The sequence below is a fragment of the Salmo salar genome, chromosome 07 (genome assembly GCF_965601325.2).
Source record: "Salmo salar chromosome 07, fSalSal1, whole genome shotgun sequence".
Lineage (NCBI taxonomy): Eukaryota > Metazoa > Chordata > Actinopteri > Salmoniformes > Salmonidae > Salmo > Salmo salar.
The window spans coordinates 10388952-10416832 of record NC_138297.1 but is presented as its reverse complement, the minus strand read 5'-3'; the positions used below and the strand labels follow the sequence as shown (position 1 = coordinate 10416832).

Sequence of the window (27881 nt, the reverse complement as noted above, 5' to 3'; positions counted from 1 at the left end):
TTGAACCATCATCAAATATGCTCTATGTTCACCGTGTACCCCATAAAAAAAAAAAATTTGCAAAGGAAAAACCTGACAAAGGTAACTTTGAAGGGGGGGAACATGCAAACTCTCTGTGAACTGGTGAAAAGTACACAGCAATGCCAGTTAAGGATACTAGAACTATAATCCATTCATTATTATTCATCATTAACCCCTTCCACTAAATGCAGAGGTGTTACAGTATATTAATAATCTCAACTCGCGATTCAAGAAAAGGGGAAATGGCTAATTTATGACATATGAAGACAATGATATTAATTAATCACCATAGTATCATCAACCCGAATGACGTTGAGCTGATTTCTTCACTTCTACAGCCACAGACACCGGTTCATTACTGAGATATTACTACATACACTACTTCATTACTGAGATATTACTACATATACTGTTTTCATTACTGAGATACTACATACACTACTTCATTACTGAGATATTACTACATACACTACTTCATTACTGAGATATTACTACATACACTGTTTTCATTACTGAGATATTACTACATACACTGTTTTCATTACTGAGATACTACATACACTACTTCATTACTGAGATATTACTACATACACTACTTCATTACTGAGATATTACATACACTACTTCATTACTGAGATACTACATACACTACTTCATTACTGAGATATTACTACATACACTGTTTTCATTACTGAGATATTACTACATACACTAGTTCATAACTGAGATACTTCAACAGCCTAATCTTCTGATCATGAGGCCTTGAGATGAGGAAAATGTGACCTGAATAAGAACAGCCTTTGAAACAGTGTCCTGGCCGTCGAACACCCATCTATCTATAATTGGATATACAGACATATGACACCCATCTCTAATTGGATATACAGACATATGACACCCATCTCTAATGGAATGTACAGACAGGTAACATCTATCTCTAATTGAATGTACAGACAGGTGACATCTATCACTAATTGAATGTACAGACAGGTGACATCTACCACTAATTGAATGTACAGACAGGTGACATCTATCACTAATTGGATATACAGACAGGTGACATCTATCACTAATTGAATGTACAGACAGGTGACATCTATCACTAATTGAATGTACAGACAGGTGACATCTACCACTAATTGAATGTACAGACAGGTGACATCTATCACTAATTGGATATACAGACAGGTGACATCTATCACTAATTGAATGTACAGACAGGTGACATCTATCACTAATTGAATGTACAGACAGGTGACATCTATCACTAATTGGATATACAGACATATGACACCCATCTCTAATTGAATATACAGACATATGACACCCATCTCTAATTGAATGTACATACATATGACACCCATCTCTAATTGGATATACAGACATATGACACCCATCTCTAATTGAATGTACAGACAGGTGACATCCATCACTAATTGGATGTACAAACAGATGACAGTTCAGTTAGGAGAAAAGATGGCGACGACAGAGATGGTCGCCTCGCTTCGAGTCCTTAGGAAACTATGCAGTATTTCGTTTTTTTATGTATTATTTCTTACATTGTTACCCCAAGAAATCTTAAGTCTTATTACATACAGCCGGGAAGAACTATTGGATATAAGAGCGATGTCAACTTACCAACATTATGACCAGGAATATGACTTTCCTGAAGCGGATCCTCTGTTTGGACCACCACCCAGGACAATGGATCTAATCCCAGAAGCCAACCCAAGACAACGGCACCGCAGAAGGGGCAGACGTAGCGGCCTCCTGATCAGGCTCCGTAGATGTGCACATCGCCCACCGCTCCCGAGTATACTACTCGCCAATGTCCAGTCTCTTGACAAAAAGGTAGACGAAATTCGAGCAAGAGTTGCCTTCCAGAGAGACATCAGAGATTGTAACATTCTCTGTTTCACGAAAACATGGCTCTCTCGGCAAGGCAACAGTTCAGCCACCGGGCTTCTACATGCATCGCACCGACAGAGATAAACATCTCTCTGGGAAGAGGGAGGGCAGGGGTATATGCTTCATGATTAACGACTCATGGTGTAATCATAATAACATACAGGAACTCAAGTCCTTCTGGTCACCCGACCTAGAATTCCTCACAATCAAATGCCGGCCATATTACCTTCCAAGAGAATTCTCGTTAGTTATCGTCACAGCTGTGTACATTCCTCCTCAAGCAGACACCAAGATGGCACTAAAGGAACTTCACAGGACTCTATGTAAACTGGAAACCATATATCCTGAGGCTGCATTTATTTTAGCTGATTTGAGAACAAGGCTACCTAAATTCTATCAGCATATTGATTGCACTACGTGTAGGGGTAATTAACTCGACCACTGCTACTCTAACTCCCGCGATGCATACAAAGCCCTCCCCCAACCTCCCTTCGGCAAATCCGACCATGACGCCATCTTGCTCCTACCGTCTTATAGGCAGAAACGCAAATAGGATGTACCAGTGACTAGAACCATTCAACGCTGGTCTGACCAATCGGAATCCACGCTTCAAGATTGTTTAGATCACGTGGACTGGAATATGTTCCTGTCAGCCTCAGAGAATAACATCGATCTATACGCTGACTCTGTGAGGGAATTTATAAGGAAGTGCATTGGAGATGTTGTACCCACTGTGACTATTAAAACCTACCCTAATCAGAAACCGTGGAAGGATGGCGACATTCGCGCAAAACTGAAAGCGCGAACCACCGCATTAACCATGGAAAGAGGTCTGGGAAAATGGCTGAATATAAACAGTGTAGTTATTCCCTCCGCAAGGCAATCAAACAAGTGAAATTCCGGTGCAGGTACAAAGTGGAATCGCAATTCAACGGCTCAAACATGAGACGTATGTGGCAGGGTCTACAGGAAATCATGGACTACAAAAATAAAACCAGCCATGTCACGGACACCGACGTCACACTTCCAGACAAACTAAACACCTTCTTTGCCCGCTTTGAGGATAATACAGTGCCACCGTCGCGGCCCGCTAACAAGAACTGCGACCCCCCCCCCCCTCCTTCTCCATGGCCGACGTGAGTAAAACATTTAAACGTGTTAACCCTCGCAAGGCTGCTGGCCCAGATCGCATCCCTAGCCGTGTCCTCAGAGCATGCGCAGACCAGCTGGCTGGTGTGTTTACTGACATATTCAATATCTCCCTATCCCAGTCTAATGTCCCCACATGCTTCAAGATGGCCAGCATTGTTCCTGTACCCAAGAAGGCAAAGATAACTGAACTAAATGACTACCGCCCCATAGTACTCACTTCTGTCATCATCAAGTGCTTTGAGAGACTAGTCAAGGATCATATCACCTCCAACTTACATGCCACCCTAGACCCACTTCAGTTTGCATACCGCCCTAACAGGTCCACAGACGATGCAATCGCCATCACACTGCACACTTCCCTATCCCATCTGGACTAGAGGAATAGCTATGTACAGTGGTTCCTCCTTTAACCTGTTATGGCTAGGGGGCAGTATTTTCACGGCCGGATAAAAAACGTACCCGATTTAATCTGATTATTACTCCTGCCCAGAAACTAGAATATGCATATAATTATTAGCTTTGGATAGAAAACACTCCAAAGTTTCTAAAACTGTTTGAATGGTGTCTGTGAGTATAACAGAACTCATTTGGCAGGCCAAAACCTGAGAAGATTCTGTACAGGAAGTACCCTGTCTGAACATTTCTTGGCCTTCTTGATTATCTCTATCCAATACAGGAGATCTCTGCTGTTACGTGACACTTCCTACGGCTCCCGTGGGCTCTCAGAAGGCGGCAAAAAGCTGAATCGTGGCTTTGCAGGCTCTGGCTGAAAAACAGTAGCACGTTTGGAGAGTGGCCGGTCAGAGTACTATGAGACTGAGGCTCGTGCACGAGTCGACTCCATGTTTTTATTCTTTCGTCTTTGAACGAAAACCACCACTCCCGGTCGGAATATTATCGTTTTTTTACGAGAAAAATTGCATAAAAATTGATTTTAAACAGCGGTTGACATGCTTCGAAGTACGGTAATGGAATATTTAGACATTTTTTGTCACAAAATGCGTCGTGCGCGTGACCCTTCGTCACCCTTGGATAGTGTCTTGAACGCATGAACAAAACGCCGCTATTTGGATATAACTATGGATTATTTTGAACCAAACCAACATTTGTTATTGAAGTAGAAGTCCTGGGAGTGCATTCTGACGAAGAACACCAAAGGTAATCAAACTTTCTTTTTGTGAACGTTTATCGTGAGTAATTTAGTAAATTCACCGGAAGTGTTCGGTGGGAATGCTAGTTCTGAACGTCACATGCTAATGTAAAAAGCTGTTTTTTGATATAAATATGAACTTGATTGAACAAAACATGCATGTATTGTATAACATAATGTCCTAGGCGTGTCATCTGATGAAGATCATCAAAGGTTAGTGCTGCATTTAGCTGTGGTTTTGTTTTTTGTGACATTATATGCTAGCTTGAAAAATGGGTGTCTGATTATTTCTGGCTGGGTACTCTGCTGACATAATCTAATGTTTTGCTTTCGCTGTAAAGTCTTTTTGAAATCGGACAGTGTGGTTAGATAAAGGAGAGTCTTTAAAATGCTGTAAAATAGTCATATGTTTGAAAAATTGAAGTTTTTGTATTTTTGAGGAATTTCTAATTCGCGCCACGCCTATCATTGGATATTGGAGCAGGTGTTCCGCTAGCGGAACGTCTAGATGTAAGAGGTTAAAAGTTGCATCATACTGCGGCACACCTTGCGTGCTGCTGCAGCATTCTGTGGCACGTCATTTAATTCTCAGACATTTCTTCTGTTACTGCAAGTTATTGCTAGTTTGACCACCAGAGGGCATCATTGAGAAGCATTTGATCGTATTCCGTATTGGCATTACCAGAGAATTTAAAACCTTTTTTGTAATAACATAGTATATGGGATTGATTTTAACCTGTTGGGTCTAGGGGGCAGCATTTGCACGTCTGGATAAAAAAAATGTACCCGATTTAATCTGGTTACTAATCCTACCCAGTAACTAGAATATGCATATACTTATTATATATGGATAGAAAACACTCTAAAGTTTCCAAAACTGTTTGAATGGTGTCTGTGAGTATAACAGAACTCATTTGGCAGGCAAAACCCTGAGACATTTTCTGACAGGAAGTGGATACCTGATGTGTTGTATTGACTTTAAACCTATCCCATTGAAAAACACAGGGGTTTAGGAATATTTTGGCACTTCCTATTGCTTCCACTAGATGTCACCAGCCTTTACAAAGTGTTTTGAGTCTTCTGGAGGGAGATCTGACCGAACAAGAGCCATGGAACGGTGATGTCCCATTAGACACCTGGCGCGCTACTTCATGTTGGGTACCCTCGTTCCAATACGTTATAAAAGGCTATGCATTCGTCCACCTTGAATATTATTCATGTTCTGGTTAAAAAAGGCCCTAATGATTTATGCTATACAACGTTTGACATGTTTGAACGAACGGAAATATATTTTTTCCCCTCGTTCATGACGAGAAGTCCGGCTGGCTTACATCATGTGCTAACGAGACGGAGATTTTTGGACATAAATGATGAGCTTTTTTGAACAAAACTACATTCGTTATGGACCTGTGATACCTGGAAGTGACATCTGATGAAGAGAATCAAAGGTAATGGATTATTTACATAGTATTTTCGATTTTAGATCTCCCCAACATGACGTCTAGTCTGTATCGCAACGCGTATTTTTCTGGGCACAGTGCTCAGATTATTGCAAAGTGTGATTTCCCAGTAAGGTTATTTTTAAATCTGGCAAGTTGATTGCGTTCAAAAGATGTAAATCTATAATTCTTTAAATGACAATATAATATTTTACCAATGTTTTCTAATTTTAATTATTTAATTTGTGACGCTGACTTGACTGCCGGTTATTGGAGGGAAACGATTTCCTCAACATCAATGCCATAGTAAAACGCTGTTTTTGTATATAAATATGAACTTGATAGAACTAAAAATGCATGCATTGTCTAACATAATGTCCTAGGAGTGTCATCTGATGGAGATTGTAAAAGGTTAGTGTATCATTTTAGCTGGTTTTATGGTTTTGGTGACCCTGTCTTTGACTTGACAAAACATTACACACAACTCTTGTAAATGTACTGTCCTAACATACTCTAAATTTATGCTTTCGCCGTAAAACCTTTTTGAAATCGTAAAACGTGGTTAGATTAAGGAGATGTTTATCTTTCAAATGGTGTAACATAGTTGTATTTTTGAAAAATTTGAATTTTGACATTTATTTGGATTCAAATTTGCCGCTCTTGAAATGCACCTGCTGTTGATGGAGTGCACCACAGGTGGCACGCTAGCGTCCCACCTAGCCCCAAGAGGTTAAGAAATTCCAGAGAGTTCCAGGAGTTCCAGAGCTCACAGGTGTGCCCGGCGTGGATTGGGATGCCATCTTGTTCCTTTTCAACGTGTGAGTCAATGACTATTCAAGCCATTGACTCACTAATGAATGAAGATGATGAGCGATCGGCAAAGGCAATCTGTAATCTGATGGCATCACGGCTCGGTAAGAAACGTTATATATACAGTTGAAGTCGAAGTTCTGTGTCTCTGCGTATGTGTGTTTCTGTCAGTGTTCGGGAGTAGTGAACTACATGGAATTCAATTAGTATTTAAACTACATATTGCAGTAGCTTTGTGGTTGTTGAACTAAATACAGATCTAGGTGGTATTTTTAGTAGTTTATTACTTTTCTGCCATGTTGCGGTGTAGCTACAGTTGAGGTCGGAAGTTTACATACACCTTAGCCAAATACATTTAAACTCAGTTTTTCACAATTCCTGACATTTAATCCTAGTAAAAATTCCCTGTCTTAGGTCAGTTAGGATCACAACTTTATTTTAAGAATGTGAAATGTCAGAATAATAGTAGAGAGAATGATTTATTTTAGCTTGTATTTCTTTCATCACATTCCCAGTGGGTCAGAAGTTTACATACACTCAATTAGTATTTGCTAGCATTGCCTTTAAATGGTTTAACTTGGGTGAAACATTTCAGGTAGCCTTCCACAAGCTTCCCACAACAAGATGGGTGAAATTTGGCCCATTCCTCCTGACAGAGCTGGTGTAACTGAGTCAGGTTTGTAGGCCTCCTTGCTCGCACACGCTTTTTAATTTCTGCCCACACATTTTCTATAGGATTGAGGTCAGGGCATTGTGATGGCCACTCCAATACATTGACTTTGTTGTCCTTAAGCCATTTTGTCACAACTTTGGAAGTATGCTTGGGGTCATTGTCCTTTGGAAGACCCATTTGCGACCAAGCTTTAATTTCCCGACTGATGTCTTGAGATGTTGATTCAATATATCCACATAATTTTCCATCCTCATGATGCCATCTACTTTGTGAAGTGTACCAGTCCCTCCTGCAGCAAAGCACCCCCACAACATGATGCTGCCACCCCCGTGCTTCACGGTTGGGATGGTGTTCTTTGGCTTGCAAGCCTCCCCTTTTTCTTCCAAACATAACGAAGGTCATTATGGCAAAACAGTTCTATTTTTGTTTCATCAGACCAGAGGACATTTCTCCAAAAAGTACAATCTTTGTCCCCATGTGCAGTTGCAAACTGTGGTCTGGATTTTTTATGGTGGTTTTGGAGCAGTGGTCTTTCAGGTTTTCAGGTTTTGAGTTTTCAGTGGTCTTTCAGGTTTTGCTGAGTGGCCTTTCAGGTTATGTAGATATAGGACTCGTTTTACTGTGGATATAGATACTTTTGTACCTGTTTCCTCCAGCATCTTCACAAGGTCCTTTGCTGTTGTTCTGGGATTGATTTGCACTTTTCGCACCAAAGTACGTTCATCTCTAGGAGACAGAACGAGGCTCCTTCATGAGCGGTATGATGGCTGCGTGGTCCCATGGTGTTTATACTTGAGTACTATTGTTTGTACAGATGAACATGGTACCTTCAGGTGTTTGGAAATTGCTCCCAAGGATGAACCAGACTTGTTGAGGTTTCCAGTTTTTTTTCTTGAGGTCTTGGCTGATTTCTTTCGATTTTCCCATGATGTCAAGCAAAGAGGCATTGAGTTTGAGGGTAGGCCTTGAAATACATCCACAGGTATACCTCCAATTGACTTAAATTATGTCAATTAGCCTATCAGAAGCTTCTAAAACCATGACATAATTTTCTGGAATTTTCCAAGCTGTTTAAAGGCACAGTCAACTTAGAGCATGTACACTTCTGACCCACTAGAATTGTGATACAGGGAATTATAAGTGAATTAATCTGTCTGTAAACAATTGTTTGAAAAATTACTTGTGTCAAGCACAAAGCAGATGTCCTAACCGACTTGCCAAAACTATAGTTTGTTAACAAGAAATTTGTGGAGTGGTTGAAAAACTAGTTTTAATGACTCCAACCTAAGTCTATGTAAACGTCCGACTTCAACTGTAGCTCGGCTATTAGACAATTCTTTAGAAAGGTTGAATAGTCTTGTTACGCTCGTAGATTGAAGAATTAGACCAAGGTGCAGCTTGGTAAGCGTACATCTTTCTTTTATTAGATGAACACCAACAAAACAACAAAATACAAAAACCGAACGTAACGTTCTGCAGGCTTCACAGCAGCTATACAAAAACAAGATCCCACAATCACAGGTGGGAAAAAGGGCTGCCTAAGTATGATCCCCAATCAGAGACAACGAAAAACAGCTGCCTCTGATTGGGAACCATACTAGGCCAACAAAGAAATAGCAACATAGATATGCCCACCCAAGTCACACCCTGACCGAACAAAATAGAGAATAAAAAAGGCTCTCTAAGGTCAGGGTGTGACAAGTCAGTTGTTCAGCTAATAGCCCATCCTGTTATGCTTGTGAAAAATGAATAATAATGCTTTTTCCCATTTCCACATGTTAAAGATTCCAAATGACAAAGTGTTTTTAGCCACAATAAGCACCAACCCCAATTAATACATTTTGGGCACAGTCGTTAGTGTGCTGGACTTTGGGCAAGAATGTTCAGGGTTCGAAACCTGCTCCCTGCTTGCTATAATGAATGAGTTTGATACACCTGGTATTAGATATGACTGAAAATAAACTTGATAAATAGTGATTTTCGTAAATTAACTTTATGACAAAAAAATATGCACAATCGTGTCTCTACATTAACTAACATATTCCTCTTTGTCATTTTTTTGCTTGACTCGTTATGACGTTATAACTACATACATTTGCTTCCCCGTAATGTTTTGTCAGCCATCTTTGCTGAAGTCACCAGGTACGGGTGGCCCGTGTGAAATTCATCATTGGAACCACTCAATATGATTGATCATATATAAACCTTGGGACCCAAATGCATAAAGAGTGCTCTAACTCCCCCTTGTGGTGGTCTGGAGCAATGAAGCCGTGACACTGGGTACCTCTATGTCCCGCGCTGTAAGCTCACAACTTTTAAAGGAGGAACCACTGTAAGAATGTTGTTCATTGACTACAGCTCTGCATTCAACACCATAGTACCCTCCAAGTGCATCATCAAGCTGGAAGCCCTGGACTTCAACCCCACCCTGTGCAATTGGGTCCTGGACCTTCTGACGGGCCGCCCCCAGGTGGTGAAGGTAGGAAACAACATCTCCACCTCGCTGACCCTCAACACTGGGGACCCACAAGGGTGTGTGCTCAGCCCCTCGTGTACTCCCTGTTCAACCATGACTGCAGGGCCATGCACGCCGCCAACTCAATCATCAAGTTTGCAGACGACACAACAGTAGCGGGCTTGATTACCTACAACGACGAGACAGCCTACAGGGAGGAGGTGAGGGCACTCGGAGTGTGGTGTCAGGAAAACAACCTCTCACTCAACATCAACAAAACAAAGGAGATGATCCACATCGAAGGGACAGCAGTGAAGAAAGTGGAAAGTTTTAAGTTCCTCGGCGTACACATCAACGACAAACTGAAGTGGTCCACCCACACAGACAGTGTGATGAGGAAGGCACAACAGCGTCTCTTCAACCTCAGGAGGCTGAAGAAATTTGGCTTGTCACCCAAAACCCTGACTAACTTTTACAGATCCACAATCGAGAGCATCCTGTCGGGCTGTATCACCGCCTGGTACGGCAACTGCACCGCCATCAACCGCAAGGCCCTCCAAAGGGTGGTGTGGTCTGCACAACGCATCACTAGGGGCAAACTACCTGCCCTCCATGATATCTATAGCACCCGATGTCACAGGAAGGCCAAAAAGATCATCAAGGACAACAACCACCCGAGCCACTGCCCGTTCACCCCGCTACCATCCAGAAGGCGAGGTCAGTACATGTGCATCAAAGCTGGGACCGAGAGACTGAAAAACAGCTTCTATCTCAAGGCCATCAGACTGCTAAACAGCCATCACTAACTCAGAGAGGCTGCTGCCTACATGGAAACCCAATCACTAGCCACTTTAACAAATGGATCACTAGTCACTTTAAACAATGCCACTTTAAATAATGCCACTTTAATCATGTGTACATATCTAACATTACCATCTATTTTATACCATCTATTGCACCTTGCCTATGCCGCTCAGCCATCACTCATCCATATATTTATACATACATATTCTCATTCACCCCCTTTAGATTTGTGTGTATTAGGTAGTTGTTGGGGAACTGTTGGATTGCTTGTTAGATATTACTGCACCGTCAGAACTAGAAGCACAAGCATTTCGCTACACTCATATTAACATCTGCTAATCATGTGTATGTGACAAATACAATTTGATTTGATTTGAAAAGTTTGAAAAAATGGTCAGAGGGAATAAGCGAAGACATTTCCCTTCATCCCAATATTATTTACAGCATTGTCTACATATTTACATATTTCATTTATCCAACCTTCGCTATTAGTGAAACCACATGTTTTTCTGACTTCAGAAACCTTCCCTCTGGAGACATGAAATAAATGCTGTCCCCACAGCTTCTACGTAGTCTTAATGACCAGTTGATCACCTCTTTGTTGTCACATACCCAGTTCTCCGTTCTCAATGACCTCGAACGTGGTCCAGAGGTCGACCGGGTTCGTGACCACGTTCCTCGTAACCAGCGTGGACTCTGCCAGCTCGTCTGACCTCATGGTAGGGGACAACTACCACAACACAACCACAAAGATGTTAGAGAGAGGAAAGGAAACAATCACATCTTAGCAGTACTGGTTAATTTTCATTTCAGTCCATTTAAATTCACCCAGGAAGTGAACTGAAATGGCAGTACATTCTTAAATTGGAATTTCCATTAACTTGCTGAATTGAATACATTTAAATAGAACAACTGCAACCCTGCATGTTAGCTATCCCCATCAGATAATTAGGGAATGGAGGAAAGGTTGTGCATTTGTATCACTGTCAAAGATTTTCCATCACTTGCAATCTGGAAATGGAGAACACAAAACTCTACATTTGTTTGTGAAATAGTCTGCACAGAAACTATTCTGTAATCATAGTGTAGAGGTGAACAGAAAGTAAAGAACAAGCATGACTCAAGAGAGAAGAAAATAACTGTTAACCCCGCAGTGAGTTGTAAAACAGTCCACTCTACCCCCCCCCACCTCCTTCCCACCACACTGCTGTTCCACACCTGCAAAATAAATCCATTACCTGCAGCTTACCACTGCCTCTGATTAAACGCAATTACTCACACAATTATATCAGAAGTGTCTTTGATTAGCTCGCTTTTGATTTATTTCGGTGGCAGTAATCCCATCAGGTTTAACCACCAACGTCTCGGCCCTATTCTATCACACCCTCCACTTCTTCCCTCTCTCTCTCTCTCTCTCTCTTTTACCTCCATCCCTTGCTCTGTACCTCTAACTCCCCCAGACCCCATTACACACCCCTCCACCTCCTTTCCTTCTACTCCCTTTATCCCTCGCTCTCTCACTCCAACTTATACACTCCACCTCTTTCTCACCCCTTACACACACACACACACACACACACACACACACACACACACACACACACACACACACACACACACACACACACACCTTTACCTTGATTAAGCAGCAGTTCTCCGGCTCCCTCCTCTCCAGGTACACCTCAAAGATCAAGTCCCCGGCCGGAGAGAACTAAATAGAAGGAGAGAAAAAGGGAGAGAAAGAGAGAGAGAGAAACAGAGGAGAAAGAAAAAACACAACATTCGGATTAATTGGCTTTTGTTCTGAATTCCCACCTCGGTGTGGCCTGGGCCTAAACAGAGGGAACCAAGGGAAGCATTAGACGATTTGAGGAGAGTGGTAGAGGTCGTATTCTGAGCTACAGGCAAAACTAAATATAGTGCTTTTAATTGATGTGATGTTTTGGCAGAATGAGGGAAGCAAGCCAGAGGAAGTCAGAAATGTAGTCAACATTTCTGCCAAACTTTAGAATATCCCAATCAGGTGTTCAGTCTCTCAATCTGGGATGAATACTAACTTGAACTAACTCTGACCTTTGATTCGTGATTTGGAGTCAGTGGAATGTCTGTGTGGAAATCTGAAGCATGTAGATCAAGTAATGATACTCTTAGGTTTTTTGATATTATTTTAGATTTAACACTGGGACAAATGTATTTTTCAATCTGTGAGAATCCAGTCTGTTCTATACCATTGAGGTAACATACTGTATCAGGCCACATACAGAGTGTATTAAAACACACGCACGAGGCTTTGGAGAAGTCCTTGGGAACCTGCAGACTATCACAACTGACACTTCTCTCAATTTCCCTTCAACCTTGCTCCGGCATTGTAAAACAACAGCAGAGAGGCCATTGGACACAAAGTGACATTGCATCAAGAGTCATATACATTATGTCTCTGTCCTTGTCCTCTGTTCTCTCTCTTCACAAAAAAAATAAATAAAAAAAAATAAAAAAACGTTTTAAGATCGGGTTATCATGAGCAAACCAACTTCTGAGACAAAAGTGAAAAGTCTGCCTCCTAGGAAACATTTCTTCTCAACTTTGAACTAAACAACCTATGATGTCCTCAACAACAGTAAGCCAGAGAGAAAATATTGTAAACAAGCGAAATGTGAGAAGTTGTGGCATGAAGGTCAAGACAAATGCCATGACAATGGCCGGGCTGCACAGGAAAAATAATAAGTTGGCCTATGACATGTCGTCATTATAACAGGTAGAGTCCTATGTGTGCGTGCGTGCGTATGCGAGTGCGTGCATGTGTCCCACACCGGTAGAGATTACAGCCCACAGACAAAGAGCTGTTCCATTAGCAGAACTAAGGAGAGGAAAGAGGAGACAAACACTGAAGGGGAGATGGTGGAAGCTGGTGCAGGGAATGACAGAGGGATGGAGAGGGGGAAAACAGGAAGTAGAGAAGAATAAGGCCCGAGGGGGTGTGGTATATGGCCAATACACCATGTCTAAGGGCTGTTCTTATGAGCGATGCAACACGGAGTACCTGGATACGGCCATTGTACTGTTGGGGGTACTTGAGGACCGGAGTTGGGATCCACTGGCCTACAGTATGATGGTATTAGTCTTATGGGCATTTGCAATGCACCCCTTGACAATGTGCATCTGAAGCAGAGACAAGCTTAACTCTCACACATTGTTTACATATATGTTCTCCCACCCCCAAAAAATGTAGGCCTATGGCAGTATTGGCATTACATGTCATTATCAGCTGCAAAATGGGTTCACATGACTGATATCCTGACAAAATAGTAATAATCTAATAATACAACACAGAAACACAGACAATTTAGAGACAGATTCCCTTCCTCTCTTTATTGCCGGATCGTGACATGATTAATCATCATCAACACTAGTTTATCCTAAATAATAGTTAAGTTAACAATTAAAACAAGTTTTAAACACTTCACTTCAAATAAATTACTATTTCATATAATTCCAAAGTCTACAAGTAAGCTTACTCATATATAAAGGTCAGACATTTTAGTAACAAGTAGGCTATTACTACTAAAGCATTGTTTCAGGTATAATAAAAAAAGAGTCCATACCAGAAATGTCCAACATCGCTCCACTGATCCCTGATCTACTGAGTGAGAAGACTTCTGTTCCAGCCCAGTAATAGCATAATTGATTATTAACTAATTAGGTTTGATACATTGAATCAGGTGTGTTAGTGCTGGGTTGGAACAGAAGTGTGCAACACCCAGCAGGGCTGGTCTGCTCCAGTTGTAATAGGATTATACATTTTGTGTGACTTTTAAACGATATTACTGTTTACAAAATGTGCTAAGATAGCTCGTTATATATAATCCATGGTATACAAGGATGTACCCTTATTCTCTTGGGACATTCATTAGGACCTCTTCATTTGCAGACAGGGTTTTACGGCTCTCTGTATCCGAGGACAGACAACATCACAAAAGATACAGGCTTCATTATAATCAAATTAGACAGCCCTGAATATTATGTTGCTATATCTTTCTTTCCTCAGTTTTTCCTCACAAGGGACTGGAGAATAGTTTCATAATGTACTCCCACAAATGTATACCCGCCCTATTCAGAGTTGCCTACTCTCCCTTCTCTGACAGCTGGAAGTGCTAACGTTAGCTAATCCTTTCACATTCTTCCATTGCTGTTAGCCAGGCTACCTAGTTACAAATGCATTTGGAGTTACAATGATAAATACATGAAGATAATTAACTAGCTACAATGAAATTTGCATGCTGGTGATATTTTATTTACATTGCTAGCTATACAGTATATAAAGTTAGCTAGCTAACTAGCGAACATTACGAGAACAGCACATTGGAATTAGCCTGCACACTATATTTCTGTAGAAAGCTAGCTAATAATACATTGTTTTTGATCATTATCAAAATATATTTACTTGCTTGAATAGGTTCTCCCACTGCCTCCGTTTTCTGGGTCCATAGAAAAACTAAATAATGGGCAATCTTCCAGAAGTTTCTGGAAGTAAACTTGCTAGCTACTTCAGTGGATGTTGAACACATTTCTACCGACAAATGAACACATATCTAGTGGCAAATGTGTTAAATTATATAGATGATATGAAAGGGATAATCAACTCGGGGCTCCATGTGTTCATTGAAAAATAATGCAACTCCATGCAAGGTCAGTTCCATTCTGCAAGCGAGTTGTGAAACACACCTTTCAAGTTGTTCAATAGTTTTCATAGAACGCATAGCCCCTCGTTGATTATCACTTACTTATACAGCTGGTTGAGACAGTACCATCAACTGCCCTGATAACTAAACAGTCCATGTGTGGCGGACATTTTGAAATGCTGAGTCTTGGCCCCCAGTTAAAGCACACTTCAGTTTGTCTTGACAACAATCATTCTCAGCTGTGGAAACGAGAGAGGAAGAGAAAGGTTTAGAGGTGTTTCTGTGCATCATGTTACTTATTCCTTCCTCTCCACCGGAAACGAGAAGGTCACAGTAGATTGAAGTGAAGGATAAGTACACAGGTCCCATGTGGCACAGTTGGAAGAGCATGGCGCTTGCAACACCAGGGTTGTGGGTTCGATTCCCACGGGGCACCAGTACAAAAAAGTATGAAGATATATGTACTCACTACTGTAAGTCGCTCTGCATAAGAGCATCTGATAAATGACTAAAATGTGAAATGTGAACGTACAGTGTATCATAATGAATAGGTAGAGTTTACCCAAAGAAATGAGAATGAATAGAAAGGGTGTTTCAAGTGAATGATAACATAATGGGTGGACTGGCAGCCATTTTGAGTGTACCGATGCCAGGAAGTAAAAGCAGGTGTGCTGTGATTTGTTGAGTCAACAATTTTATGAGCCACATCAGTTAGAACCATTTGAGTGAACATTCTACAGTACCATGGCAATCCAGCATCAGTTGAATGAACATTCCACATTACCATGGCAATCCAGCCTCAGTTGAATGAACATTCCACATTACCATGGCAATCCAGCCACAGTTGGTAGAACATTCTACATTACCATGGTAATCCAGCCTCAATTGGTAGAACATTCTACATTACACCATGGTAATCCAGCATCAGTTGAATGAACATTCTACATTACACCATGGTAATCCAGCATCAGTTGAATGAACATTCTACATTACACCATGGTAATCCAGCCTCAGTTGAATGAACATTCCACATTACCATGGCAATCCAGCACCAGTTGAATGAACATTCCACATTACCATGGTAATCCAGCCTCAGTTGAATGAACATTCCACATTACCATGGTAATCCAGCCTCAGTTGAGTGAACATTCCACATTACCATGGTAATCCAGCCTCAGTTGAATGAACATTCTACGTTATCATGGCAATCCAGCTTCAGTTGATAGAACATTCTACATTACCATGGTAATCCAGCTTCAGTTGATAGAACATTCTACATTACCATGGCAATCCAGCTTCAGTTGATAGAACATTCTACATTATCATGGTAATCCAGCATCAATTGATAGAACATTCCACATTACCATGGCAATCCAGCATCAGTTGATAGAACATTCCAAAACACCATGGCAATTATTGCATCACAATACCAGGCAGCCATTGAGAGTGTAGCCATGAGTTCACCAGTCAAATTGCAAGTAAAAATATGGCTGCCCACCTTTATTGAGTTAACTCAGCCAGAGACCAGAGAACGAGGGAGGAAAGAAAACAAAGAGGGTTGTTTTGCTGGCACCCTCACTCGAACTTAAAGTGCTTTCTGACGCATGAAGTCGAGGAGAAAATAATGGAAAGAAAAGAGGGGGAGGGGAAAAACAAAGGACAGCGCTCAATCCTAGTGGGTGTGTTTGTGTGTGTACCCTCCACTCTAAGAGCTAACTCAACAGCCTGAGCTAACAGGTGCTAGGCTAGGCACTAGGCTAATCACGCTACTACACAGCAAGCTACTAACAATGAACACCACCACATGGAAGAGCTAGCCTTAACTTCCTTGCACTCCCTGAGAGAGCCAGTCTTTCCTAAAAGCTTTAAATTGAATATCTGACACGTCTATTTTCCTCTTTCCTCTGCTCTCAATCCTGTTACCAGGTTACTAAAAACCTCCACTTTTAGTACATGAGACATTTGTCTAGCTCTCTTGCGTTTTTCGGGGGGCAATTTTCCCACAATAGCGTTAACCTTTTAGTTCAATTGGCCAGATTCATTCTGACAGCCTCTGGAAACCAACTTAAGGTGGGAGAAAAAAACAACCACTTTCAACACTTGTTCAACCACTTTCAACACTTTGTTCAAACACTTTTCAACGTCAGCAGGCAGCATAAGGTTTGAAGATTAATTTGTTTTCCAGGTTATCTGAACAAATAGTTTCCTGCAGCACATGCGCCCAGGCATAAAGCAGCAGACAGTTATAAAGGTGAACAGGCATACAAACCCTCTCATACAAGCCCTCTGTCCAAACAACACCCACCCTCCCTGAATCATTGCATAACAGGAAGACCGTTAAAATGCATTTCCGACCTTAGAGCTCAGCTTACACACAGCATGCAAACACACCCACAAAGCGGTCCAGAGGTCTGATTGTGTTTGTCAGTGGAGCCAAACAGGTTGACTTACTGTGGTGTCTTTCTTTTCATTCCATCGTGTGATGAAACTGTTCTCACTCTCCATCTGCTTGAGTTGGTCCTCATTGACCTGGGTAATACATCGACAGACAGACAGACAGACAGACAGACAGACAGACAGACAGACAGACAGACAGACAGACACACAGGTAAATACATCAACCCTGTCCATTCACATGAAGAAAAACAGATACTCTGTACATAATATCTGTGTTAGCCTAGTGGTTAGAGCATTGGGCCAGTAACCGAAAGGTTGCTAGATCGAATCCCTGAGCCGAAAAGGTAAAAATCTGTCGTTCTCCCCTTCCAAGGCCGTCATTATAAATAAGAATTTGTTCTTAACTGACTTGCCTAGTTAAATAAATAAAAGGACATACATTACATTTTGGGTAAAAATAGAAATCCCCTTTAATTATATAAAACCAAACAATGTGGAATTACAGTTCTGTCTAGTAACTTTAATAACTTTAACTTTAATTTAAGCTAAAATGAATGAACTATAGCGATGGGAAGTTCAGGAAGTTCAGTTGGATTGTTCAGCGGGTGGTTTATTATCAGCTGAATAAATGACTCCAGTAGCCCATCGATATAGTTTGTTCCTTTTAGCTTAAATTAAAGTTAAAGATACTGGACACAACTGTAATTCCACATTGTGTGGTTTCAAAGCGTCAAAGCGAGGTAGGGAAAATTACACTTTTTATTCTAACTTTCCCCCCATCACTTTCAGAGAAGAATTTGCTTTGTCAGGGCTATGCATTGCAATGAAGACTGGAGAGAGAGAAAAGACACACACACACCACACACGCACACACGCACACACGCACACACGAGTGTGTTGGGGTCTGATAAAAAGCCCACATCCGCAGCATTCCACCACATAATAGCATTCCTAATTAGCCTGAACGTCTCACTCGTTTTATGCCACGGTGGTGGTGTGTGTATTCACTGAGATTGGGTCCTCATTGGTTCAGCTTAATGGTTATTTGTCATGCGAACAACAGCAGCATTCCAACCTGATTAGGAGGGAATGGAAGGATGAACGGAGGGATGAATGGAGGGATGAATGGAGAGAACAGTCCTCCTCTAGGTGGGAAAAATTCCCGGAAGAATTAGTGTGACACTAAGAACACTTATTGTTTTAAGTTTCAGACACTCACTGTTTTAAGTTTCAGACACTCACTGTTTTAAGTTTCAGACACTCACTGTTTTAAGTTTCAGACACTCACTGTTTTAAGTTTCAGACACTCACTGGTTTAAGTTTCAGACAGTCACTGGTTTAAATTTAAGACACTTACTGTTTTATTTAAGACACTTACTCTTTCAAGTTCAATACACTCACACTCAAGTATACTGAATGAAAATATAAACACAAAATGCTTCAATTTCAACGATTTTACTAAGTTACATTTCATATATGGAAATCAGTCAATTGAAATGAATTCATTAGGCCCTAATCTATGGATTTCACATGACTGGGCAGGAGCGCAGCCAATCAGAATGAGTTTTTCCCCACAAAAGGGCTTTATTACTGACAGAAATACCCCTCAGTTTCATCAGCTTTCTTGGTGGCTGGTCTCAGACGATCCTGCAGGTGAAGAAGCCGGATGTGGAGGTCCTGGGCTGGCGTGGTTACATGTGGTCTCTGGTTATGAGGCTGGTTAGAGGTACTGCCAAATTCTTTAAAAGGACGTTGGAGACGGCTTATTCTCTTGCAACAGCTCTGGTGGATATTACTGCAGTCAGCATGCCAATTACACGCTTCCTCAGAACTTGAGACATCTGTGGCATTGTGTTGTGTGACAAAACTGCACATTTTAGAGTGGCCTTTTATTGTCTCCAGCAGAAGGTGCACCTGTGTAATGATCATGCTGTTTAATCAGCTTCTTGATATGCCACACCTGTCAGGTGGATGGATTATCTTGGCAATGTAGAAATGCTCACTAACAGGGATGTAAACAAATTTGTGCAGAAAATTTGAGACAAATAATATTTATGCGCATATGGAAAATGTATGGGATCTTTTATTTCAGCTCATGAAAACATGGGACCAACACTTTACATGTTGGGTTTATATTTTTGGTCAGTATATATGACAGGTAGATAGATAAAACTTACCCCAAAAAGTTGTACATAGTTGGTGATGAGGTCTTGGACCACGCTGATCTCTGGTGTGGTTTGTCCCTCGGTTTGGAAGAGACAGGAGGAGAACACACAGGCCAAGTCTCTGGTCTGCATCTGGTTGATATGGGAGCACCTCTGGACCCTACACAGTATAGAGATACAGGAGGACACACTGATGAACACACATATAGGTGATATAGACTCATACTGTATGTTTATTTAATTGATTTAACTAGGCAAGTCAGTTATTAAGAACAAATTCTTATTTTCAATGACGGCCTTAGGAACAGTGGGTTAACTGCCTTGTTCAGGGGCAGAACGACATATTTTTAACTTGTCAGCTCTGGGATTCAATCTTGCAACCTTTCGGTTACTAGTCCAACGGTCTAACCACTAGGCTACTTGCTGCCCCATGTACAGTATATAAACCCACAAATGCTTAAACACACACACAGGAACAGACACACACACAGACACACCTAAGAGTACAGCTACACACAATGTCCCCCTCGTACACTACCAAACTATGTACACACTCCCTGGTCAACAGCATGAGCATGTGTGCTGGGAGCTAGAGGTAATGATTGGAGGAGATGTTAAACCAGGCCACAATCCAGGTAATGATTGGAGGAGATGTTAAACCAGGCCACAGTCCAGGAAATGATTGGAGGAGATGTTAAACCAGGCCACAGTCCAGGAAATGATTGGAGGATATGTTAAACCAGGCCACAGTCCAGGAAATGATTGGAGGAGATGTTAAACCAGGCCACAGTCCAGGAAATTATTGGAGATGTTAAACCAGGCCACAGTCCAGGTAATGATTGGAGATTTTAAACCAGGCCACAGTCCAGATAATGATTGGAGATGTTAAACCAGGCCACAGTCCAGGTAATGATTGGAGGAGATGTTAAACCAGGCCACAGTCCAGGTAATGATTGGAGGAGATGTTAAACCAGGCCACAGTCCAGGTAATGATTGGAGGAGATGTTAAACCAGGTCACAGTCCAGATAATGATTGGAGATGTTAAACCAGGCCACAGTCCAGGTAATGATTGGAGATGTTAAACCAGGCCACAGTCCAGGTAATGATTGGAGATGTTAAACCAGGCCACAGTCCAGGTAATGATTGGAGGAGATGTTAAACCAGGCCACAGTCCAGATAATGATTGGAGATGTTAAACCAGGCCACAGTCCAGGTAATGATTGGAGATGTTAAACCAGGCCACAGTCCAGATAATGATTGGAGATGTTAAACCAGGCCACAGTCCAGATAATGATTGGAGATGTTAAACCAGGCCACAGTCCAGGTAATGATTGGAGATGTTAAACCAGGCCACAGTCCAGGTAATGATTGGAGATGTTAAACCAGGCCACAGTCCAGATAATGATTGGAGATGTTAAACCAGGCCACAGTCCAGGTAATGATTGGAGATGTTAAACCAGGCCACAGTCCAGATAATGATTGGAGATGTTAAACCAGGCCACAGTCCAAATTCCAGCAAAATACCCAATTAAGTATTTTTTATTTAATTGAACCTTCATTTTGACAGGGAGTCATGCTGAGACCAATGTCTCTTTTAGAAATGAGCCCTGTACACACATAAAAACACATCAATATACACTATACACATCAATACACGAAAATCAAAACACAAGCATAGAAAACAAACACATTTGTCAGTAAAAAGGTCCTCAATCAGCCTTTTGAATTGCCCTAGAGGCACCAAATCGTAGAGAGCCTTGGAGATTACTCCACAAGTAAGGTGCGCAAAAACTAAAAGCAGATTGACCTAACTCAGTGAAGATGGAAGAGATGTGTCCAGAGTTAGCCATCCCTCAGACTGGGTCTGGTATCTCATACATCTGTAGGTTAACAATCTGCTCATTACCATAATAGTCAGATGAATAATCCAACATATACACTGTGGCTTTGGAGCGGAACAGCAGCACTGTAAGCATCAGCGTACAAGACCTCATCAGGACAGACAAGTAGTAGTAGTGAATTAAAAGTATTTACAGTATCTAACAGATGTAGAAATATGTTGTATCTACTGTATGTCCATATCTACTTTACTAGAAGGGTGGAATTGGGTGAGAACATGTTCAAGACTAGTTCTCAGGGTGATTTTATTTTGGATTTAATACTATCTGGTAAACCATGGGACATGAGAGAATGATAAAAAAACTAAAAAACATCTTCATTAACCTTTTTTTTTCTTTTTCTTTTTAACTGTAGTGGGCTGAAAGTAGTGGCATCCTGTGCTGACACACAATGTGTTATCATTCACACCCAGAGGAAGGTATGTAATATACAGAATGGTGTTATGGGTAAATTAAGTGACTTCTGCAGAGCAAGGGATTGTGGGTTAGAAGTGTCAATAAGAACAGGTGGTATCGCTATGCTGATGTGCCCAAGTCTGTGTTGTTGTCTCACTTACCACCCACACACAGTTCTCTGTGTGTGTGTGTGTGTATGTGTGTGTGTGTGTGTGTGTGTGTGTGTGTGTGTGTGTGTGTGTGTGTGTGTGTGTGTGTGTGTGTGTGTGTGTGTGTGTGTGTGTGTGTGTGTGTGTGTGTGTGTGTGTGTGGCCATGTAACTCTTTTATTCCACCATATAATGGCGTACGATATTCAGACAAATATATATATATATATATATATATATATATATATATATATATAATCTGAATATCATAATATATATATACAGTTGAAGTTGGAAGTTTACATACACCTTAGCCAAGTACATTTAAACTCAGTTTTCCACAATTCCTGACATTTAATCCTAGTAAAAATTCCCTGTTTTAGGTCAGTTAGAATCACCACTTTATTTTAAGAATATGAAATGTCAGAATAATAGTAGAGAGAATGATTTATTTCAGCTTTTATTTCTTTCATCACATCCCCAGTGGGTCAGAAGTTTACATATACTCAATTAGTATTTGGTAGCATTGCCTTTAAATTGTTTATCTTAGGCCAAACGTCTTGCGTAGCCTTCCACAAGCTTCCCACAATAAGTTGGGTGAATTTTGGCCCATTCCTCCTGACAGAGCTGGTGTAATTGAGTCAGGTTTGTAGGCCTCCTTGCTCGCACACACTTTTTCAGTTCTTCCCACACATTTTATATGGGATTGAGATCAGGGCTTTGTGATGGCCACTCCAATACCTTGACTTTGTTGTCCTTAAAACCTGTTGGGGCTAGGGGGCAGTATTGAGAATTTTGAAAAAAATATGTGCCCATTTTTAACTGCCACCTACACCAACTCAGAAGCTAGGATATGCATATTATTACCAGCTTTGGATAGAAAACACTCTGAATTTTCTAAAACTGTTTGAATGGTGTCTGTAAGTATAACAAAACTCATATCGCAGGCAAAAACCTGAGAAAACCTGAGAGAAAAAAATAATTTTGTGGCTGTACTATTTTTTTAATCATTGTTTTATAGATACCACAGTGAGAAAGGATTCATTTCGCAACTCCTACGGCTTCCACTAGATGTCAGCGATCTTTATAAAGTTGTTTGAAGCGTCTATGATCAACAGAGACCGGATGACAAGGAAGGGAAGTTGACCTCCCTGGGATGTCGTCACTTCCATTATTGCTTGCACCTGCTCGAATCATGTGACGCGAGACAATTTTCAAATACATTTTTCAAGACACAGGAGACGTCGGGTTGAAACATTACTGATGTTTCACGTTAAAAATGGCTCTAAAGATTGATGCTAAACAACGTTTGACATGTTTGAACGAACGTAAATAGATTATTTTTTAAACCTTTCGCCGTGACTTCCCACCCCCCCGCCTGCGCTACTTTTGAGTAGCCACCGAAGCGCTAACAACATGGAACAACTTGGAGTTATTTGGACATCAATTATGAACTTTGTCAAAAGAAACCACATTTGTAGTGGACCTGGGATTCCTGGAAGTGCCAATGGATGAAGATAATCAAAGGTAAGGGAATATTGACAATAGTAATTTTGATATTACATGGTTACAAGATGGTGCTAACCTGTATAGCCTAGCCTATTGTTCTTAGCACAGCACCCGGTTTATTGCAAATTGTGATTTCCCAGTAAAGTTATTTTGAAATATGGCAATGCAGTAGCATTTACGAAATGTTAAAATATAATTATTTGAATGACAATATTATAATTTACCAATGTTTTCGAATAGTAATTTTGTAATTTGTAACGTTGTTCACCGGAAGCATTTGAGAGAAGAAAAAAAATCAGTCCCTCCTGCAGCAAAGCACCCCCGCAACATGATGCTGCCACCCCCGTGCTTCACGGATGGAATGGTGTTCTTCGGCTTGCAAGCCTCCCCCTTTTTCCTCCAAACATAACGATGGCCATTATGGCCCAACAGTTCTATTTTAGTTTCATCAGACCAGAGGACATTTCTCCAAAAAGTACGATCTTTGTCCCAATGTGCAGTTGCAAACCGTAGTCTGGCTTCTTTATGGCAGTTTTGGAGCAGTGGCTTCTTCCTTGCTGAGCGGCCTTTCAGGTTATGTCGATATAGGACTCGTTTTACTGTGGATATAGACACTTTTGTACCGGTTTCCTCCAGCATCTTCACAAGGTCCTTTGCTGTTGTTCTGGGATTGATTTGCACTTTTCTCACCAAAGTACGTTCATCTCTAGGAGACAGAATGCGTCCTTCCTGAGCGGTATGACGGCTGTGTAGTCCCATGGTGTTTATACTTGTGTACTATTGTTTGTACAGATGAGCGTCGTATCTTTAGGCGTTTGGAAATTGCTCCCAAGGATGAACCAGACTTGTGGAGGTCTATCATTTTTTTCTGATGTCTTGGCTGATTTCTTTTGATTTTCCCATTATGTCAAGCAAAGAGGCACTGAGTTTGAAGGTTGGTCTTGAAATACATCCTCAGGTACACCTTCAATTGACTCAAATTATGTCAATTAGCCTATCAGAAGCTTCTAAAGCCATGACATAATTTTCTGGAATTTTCCAAGCTGTTTAAAGGCACAGTCAACTTTGTGTATGTAAACTTCTGACCCACTGGAATTGTGATACAGGGAATTATAAGTGAAATAATCTGTCTGTAAACAATGTTTGGAAAAATTACTTATGTCATGCACAAAGTAGATGTCCTAACTGACTTGCCAAAACTATAGTTTGTTACCAAGAAATGTGTGGAATGGTTGATAGACAAGTTTTAATGACTCCAACCTAAGTGTATGTAAACTTCCAACTTCAACTGTATTATGATATTAATACTAATATATATATATATTTTTTTTTTTGTCTGAATATCATAATATATATATATATATATATAGTCTGAATGTTATAATATATATTATGATATTCAGACTATATAATGAGCAAAGCAGAGTGTGCAAAGCTGTCATCAAGGCAAAGGGTGGCTACTTTGAAGAATTCAAATATAACATATATTTTCATTTTTTAATACTTTTGTGGTTACTACATGATTCCATATGTGTTATTTCATAGCTGTGATGTCTTCACTATTATTCTACAATGTAGAAAATAGTGAAAATAAATAAAAAACCTTGAATGAGTAGTTATGTCCAAACGTTTGACTGGTACTGTATACATTATGATAATCAGGATATATACACTGAGGTTACAAAACATTAGGAACACCTGCTCTTTCTATGACATACTGACCAGGTTAATCCAGGTCAAAGCTTTGATCCCTTATTGATGTCACCTGTTAAATCCACTTCAAATCAGTGTCGACAAAGGGGAGAAGACAGGTTAAACAATGATTTTTAAGCCATGAGACAATTGAAACACGGATTGTGTATGTGTGCCATTCAGAGGGTGAATATGCAAGACAAAAGATTTAAGTGCCTTTGAACGAGGTATGTTTCCCGTGTGTATCAAGAATCGTCCACCACCCAAAGGACATCGAAACAACTTGACACAACTGTGGCAAACATTGGAGTCAATATGGGCCAGCATCCCTGTGGAACGCTTTCAACACCTTGTAGAGTCCATGCCCTGACAAATTAAGGCTGTTCTGAGGGTAAAAGGGGGCGCAACTCAAAATTAGGAAGGTGTTTCTTATGTTTTGTACACTCAGTGTATAGTATGATAGTCAGGCTCTCCTTTTCAGACAAACTACTTGACCTACATGTTCGTAAGTGCTTGTTATTGTGAAATACTCGTCTGAAAATGTGCCTGCAGTGCATTACAGTGAAAGGAACAGTGACATGATGAGTGTAGGGTAGCTTTGACCGGAGGATTCTTGCAGTTTGTACGTACGTACGTACGTGCGTGCGTGCGTGCGTGCGTGCGTTGACCAGAGGGTATCTGCAGCCTTGGACTCTCACCTGTAGAGATGTTGCAGCAGAGCAGTCAGGGTGGATCTGTTGATCTTGGGAAGACTCTGGATAAATCTAGAGTACTTCTCCACTCTCCGTTTCTCATCCTCCTCATCTACACTCACCAAAGAAAGGAGGTCATTGATTAAAACAAAAGACACATAAATATAAATAAAGCTACAATAGAGTACATGATACACTGACCCAACCCAAATTACCCAAAAGGTATATAAATATGTATCACTTCTACATCAATATTAAACAATCAAAGGTAATCTGTGGCTCTACACACCTAGTGCAGACACCCAGTAGGGGTAGAGCTCCTTGGTCAGCAAGGCGTCCTCAGCCTGGGACAGAAAGGTCTTCAGGGTGTCTGTGACGTCCTCCAGCTGGTGCTCCAGGACATGGAGCTTTACGTTGCGGGCGTCCTGCCTGAAGGCCCCCAGGAGCAGGGATACACGGCCCGGGTCCCCCCTAACGCTGTAGATCCCCTGATGGCACAGACCTAGAGGAGTGGGAGAAAAGGTAGGGGAAGGAGGAGGGGAGAGGGAGTGAGAGAGAGACAGCATGAAAACAAGTCCTCAAACGCTCATGTATTCAGCCAGCAGCATACCACCCTGCATCCAACTGCTGGCTTGCCTCTGAAGCTAAGCAGGGTCGGTCCTGGTCAGTCCCTGAATGGGAGACCAGATGCTCACCGTACTGTGTGACAAAAGCTATGCAGCTGTCCACAACGATGGGGACGCCCTTTTTACTCAGCTGCTGGTTGCTTAGAGCCCTGCCGTCCGTGCCAGAGGCCAATTTGATCGCAGAGTGCCACAGCGCAAAGTCCACTTTGTTGAAACCATGGATGTACACAGTTCTGTATGAAAGCAGAAAAAAGTCAGACAAACTAAAAATGTCTCAGCGATACCATAAAGCATTTTTAGGAAAATAGACATTGACAAATGTCTAATAACCTACTATTTAATTCTCAAACACAAACAATGCAATGTTTCCCTATGATTTTTTTCAGCAGCGGTGGCAAAGTTAGTGTGGTGGTGGGGGGGGGGGGGTAGTGGGCGTAGCTAATGGCGCAGTCTCCGGCCCCAAAATGTTGAGGCCCTCCTCTTAGCCGCAGAGATAACATTTTGTTGTTTAAAAGCTGATTTCATGCAATTTTACATATTTTGCCATGGGGCGGAGAGACATTTTTTGTTTTAAAGCTAGTTTCCTGCAATGATACATATTCTGTCATGGGGCCAAGAGAAAGAAAATCTATTTTTAAAGTTAATTTCTTGCAATTCTACATAGCAAAAATTAACTTATTTGACACTTTTGCCATGTTATTATGCTATCTTAGTGACCCAGACAACCAATGTGGACCTCATATGTCATGACATTTTAGGAAACTAGATTTTCCCTGACTGTCGAGATTTTATTCTGGTGTTTGTTAGTTCTCAAAGATCTAATTAAAAAATACTCCATTATCTTTTCTACATACTTTATATCTGGTTTTAGTAGTTTAAGTTCACACTAAAAATATCCCGTATATATATTTATTTTTGTCATATTCTTTCGCTAAATTAATATAGAGAAAACACTGCAATGGAAAATACACACATCAGAACACGGTTCTGCAAAGCAGCCTGGAAACAAACAAACCACAGATACACATACCTTCCACCCTCCACCATCAAGAGCACTTGGATCCTCTCCTCACCTTCTACATGTGTGGAAACAGCTGAGAAAAGAGAACAATGTTCACAGCTGAAACAAAGCATAGCTACACTGCACTTACAGAGTATTCCTCGCTATATGGGAGGAAAAGTCTGCCTTCTAGAAGCAGTTGTCGTAAACAAAGCTACACACCATGCAGATCTGCTCGGACAGCGGAAAACATGGGGGAACGAGAC

General features: G+C 41.1%; 1 protein-coding gene across 1 annotated transcript in view; it reads right to left on the bottom strand.

The window, feature by feature from the left end:
* arap2 (ArfGAP with RhoGAP domain, ankyrin repeat and PH domain 2) overlaps positions 1-27881 on the bottom strand; it is a 187990-nt gene that overhangs the window by 20145 nt on the left and 139964 nt on the right. Inside the window, 8 exon segments of the mRNA XM_045721480.1 lie at positions 11025-11142; positions 12049-12123; positions 17543-17620; positions 19666-19813; positions 25996-26101; positions 26279-26491; positions 26685-26848; positions 27646-27709. Coding sequence (XP_045577436.1) covers positions 11025-11142; positions 12049-12123; positions 17543-17620; positions 19666-19813; positions 25996-26101; positions 26279-26491; positions 26685-26848; positions 27646-27709 — 966 coding nt within the window.